The 3,649-nt window shown below is 49.8% G+C and overlaps 1 protein-coding gene across 1 annotated transcript; it reads right to left on the bottom strand.

The window, feature by feature from the left end:
- Window positions 1–271: 271 nt before the first annotated feature.
- atf4a (activating transcription factor 4a) lies at window positions 272–3,190 on the bottom strand. The gene is given in 4 exon segments (XM_043230883.1): window positions 272–963; window positions 966–1,286; window positions 1,713–2,102; window positions 3,035–3,190. Coding segments are annotated over 3 exon segments (1,035 nt in total). The 5' UTR covers window positions 1,993–2,102; window positions 3,035–3,190; the 3' UTR covers window positions 272–529.
- Window positions 3,191–3,649: the final 459 nt, after the last annotated feature.

Here is a 3,649-nt window from a genome sequence, read left to right as displayed (position 1 = left end):
AGCTGATATACTGGGCCACTTCCTCTGATCGGCGTGGTTCAGGCACTCCTCAGTTGAGAACGACTAACAAATTTTAATCTGGTTTATTCAGGTCAGTCCTGTTTCACCTGGTTTATGGAGCATAGCCTTCCGGCAACCTTTAATCTCATTTGTTTCACTTTGATCATCTCTGAGGTGTGTTGAGGGGTGAGGTAACAGGGAAGATCTGAGGGAATAGCATTTTTCCCTTTATAAGAAAAAAACCCCCGAAAGGAACCAGCAGAAGACTGAATGAGTTTAATGGCGTCTTTATTAGAAAACAGCAAAGCGATTCTACAGCCGACACACACTACACCGTGAAGGATCTAGCATGTTCAGCCGGTTTAAACAGCACATATGAAGCCTATTTACAAGCTCTACAGAAACAGATTCAGTGTAACAACTCTGACTGATGAGCCCCTTACTGGACGATAAACGACTCGAGTGAACGTGACAGAATGAGTGAGTGAGTGAGTTTAGTACAGATGAACACCAGGGCAAGCAGCTAACCCTAAGCAGAGCTGACGGCCTCCTGGGCTTTGGCTTTGCTCCTGCGGTTCTTGGCGGACCGGACCTCCTCCATGAGGTCCTTCAGGTAGCGGATCTCTCGGCTGATGGACTCGGCCTTCTCCTGGAGCTGCTGGTTCTTCTTCTCCAGCTCGGCGCACTCGGAGTTCAGCGTCTCCTGCTCGACGCGCTTCTTCTGCCGATAGCGCGTCGCTGCCGTTTTGTTCTGCTCCATCTTCTTCAGTTTCTTCTCCACCACTTTAGGAGCGGCTTTCACGGCCTCCGGGTCGGGTCTGGAGTAGGGTTTGGTTCTGGAGGAGCCGGCGGGCTTCGGCGAGGCTTCGAGATCAGAGACGGAGATGCCGCTGTCGCTGTCTGACGGATCGGAGCCGCTCGGCTCCTCTTTAGGGGTCAGCAGCAGCACGATGTGGGACGGGTCAGCACGATTTCGGTCGACTGAAGCACAGACACCTCGCTGCCCAGCTCCAGTGTGCAGCCGGGCTCCGGAGACGGAGGCTCAGACTTGACCTCTACGGGCTCCTGAAGGTCGAGGGTCAGCGGAGGCAGAGTCAGGCCCAGCTCCGACGAGCCGAACGGGAGCGAGTCCAGGTCCAGGTCCATGTCGGTGTCCAGACAGGCCAGAAGCTCCTCCGGAGAACTGGGAGGCTCGTCCGAATCACACGAACCGATGAGAGAATCCAGGTCGAAGTCATTCAGGTCTAATTTCTCCGTCATCCAATCCATGCCAGAAAAAGCATCGCCTGCTGGAGGAGAGAGCATTTAGTCAACGCTGAGATGCACACCCAGATTTTAACAAATAAACCAGTGCTCCCACACTACTAGTAGAGTACTAGTGATCTCTGAAAGCCACTCAGTTATTTTATTAATTTTGCTTCTGTTCAGTGATGACCTACAGAACACCAAAAATAGCACATTTCTTAGAAAATATGCATCATGCTAGTTCATTTAACTTAATAGTTCCATTCAGGACCATTTCATCAAGCTCTCATCAGTATATTGAGTGGTTTATTAATTCAGTCAAGCTTTTGCCAATTTTCTTTTTTTATATTTACACATTCATTTTCAGTTATTTTAATACATCAAGCTGCATTAAAATAAGACTTAAAATATTTAAATAACCCTGACATCTGCCCCACATCAGAAGCAGTGAAGGAGTGAAGCGTCACCTGTGCTCTGCTCGGGCTCTGATTGGGCAGTGAGCAGCGCAGACGGCCAGGAGAGCTCCAGCAGCTCGGACTTACACCCTACAGAAGCGGGACGAGAGGGAGAGAGGGGCGAGAAAGAGGAGGAAGATTCAGCATAAGAGGAGGAGAGGGGCGACGACGACCCCTCCGACAGAGCACTCTCCTCATCTTCGTCCAGAAGGGGCCCAAAGGGGTCAGCCGTCAGAGACGAGGGCCCCAAGAACAGGGCCCCCACGTCCTCCAGAGTCATCTGAGACACCATGACAGAGGGTCAGAGGCGAGGCGGAGCGGGACAGGGGTTCTGGAGAGCTGGTGATCGGAGTGGAGGTGCTGTCTACAGCAGCAGAGCTGTGGGTGGATGCCACAAGGGACCTGAAAGAAACCAGGAGAGACGACATTACCGACTAGATAAGACTGTTCACGTCTCGCATGTATTGAATAAAACCAACCGGGTCTGGAAATTCAGAGTGAAAGATCATTTCAGCAATAACTCTACTGTTGTATTTTTTTAAATTGTTTAGTATTAAGAAGCATTCACAGGGTTGATTTACTTGGGCACTACAAGTCTTTTTTTTTTTTAACAAAGACAAACCAGTTCTCCATTCCCATCCCTCGCTGGAGAAAAAAAAAAAAAAAAAAAAAGGCTTTTTAATTTGCTTCCTCGCACTGGATAACTAGTTATGATCACCAGAACTGTAAACCAGTTTATCCAGTCTCTGTACGCCTAAAGGCATTCCAGTTAAACAGACCTACCAAACAAGATGCCATCTGGGAGGAACTGGAGCTGCCCCCCCCCACACACACACACACACACACACACACACACACACTAATATTGACCCTGACCGCCTCCTCCTAGCAACTATAATTAACCCGTCTAACAGTTCCCCTATAGGCAGGAATTTCCCCGCCCTTCTCTTTAAGATTTCCTAACATGGTCATAAGTACGGGAAGCCCCGCCCCCCGGTTCCTGCGCGAGGTGAAGGTGTCCCTGACGCCCTCGCGCCATTTCCAGCGCCTCGGTCACGCGGAGGGAGCGCGCGCGCGCCATTTTGAGGCGCCACGTTGCCGCTCCGCGATAAAACCCGACTGTTTATTTCGCGGATTAGCGCGTGTCACTCTGTCAAATGACAACAGAGACCAAAACAAACCGAGATCGTCCGAAAACACTCTACACGGCAACAACACGAACCCGCCAAACGCCAAGCTAGGCTAATAATAACAGATACTAACAAAACGGACAGCTTTCATTCGTGTCACACTTGATTATTACGTCACTAAAGCAAATCCCGAGAAGCACTTACGCCATTTTGCCAAATAGAGCCAGTGCACTTGACCGCTGCACTGCCGGGTTCGCCGCTGCGATTGTTGCCGCTGCAAGCCGCTAGACTGCCATGATTCCCGCGGAGGAGCTGCGTGAGGAGAGACCGGAGCGAGGGACGCGGAAAACGGAGACACGGCAGCGCTTCCGGTTATATAGGCGCGCAGCACATCCACACAGTGCGCTTCCGCAGCCGGCGTCTGCGCGTATCACTCCGCCGGTGTCCGCTTGCTGATTGGCCTCAGCGCCTGTCAATATTTACCAAACAAATAGTACCTAAATATTTACGTTCTCACGGGATGTGGGTCGCGCGCGCGGAGTTCAGACACGAAAGAAAGTCGTCGGAATCACACTAATATATTAGATAGTGCGAACAAATTACAGACTTAATACTTTAAATAGGTTTTACTGACATGCGAAGTTTGTGCTAACGTTTGGTCTAAATTCCTGCTCTTGCGATCTGATCGTTCTTGGAGAATGGAGACAGAATGCAGTGTTAAATACAAATGAAATGCTCAGGCAATATAGAATTATATTGCTAAAATATGCTAGCATTTGACAAATTAGCAAAGGTGCAAAGCAAGAATCCATGAGTTAT

The sequence above is a fragment of the Puntigrus tetrazona genome, unplaced genomic scaffold (assembly GCF_018831695.1).
Source record: "Puntigrus tetrazona isolate hp1 unplaced genomic scaffold, ASM1883169v1 S000000234, whole genome shotgun sequence".
Classification (NCBI taxonomy): domain Eukaryota; kingdom Metazoa; phylum Chordata; class Actinopteri; order Cypriniformes; family Cyprinidae; genus Puntigrus; species Puntigrus tetrazona.
This window is presented reverse-complemented; position numbering and strand designations above follow the sequence as displayed.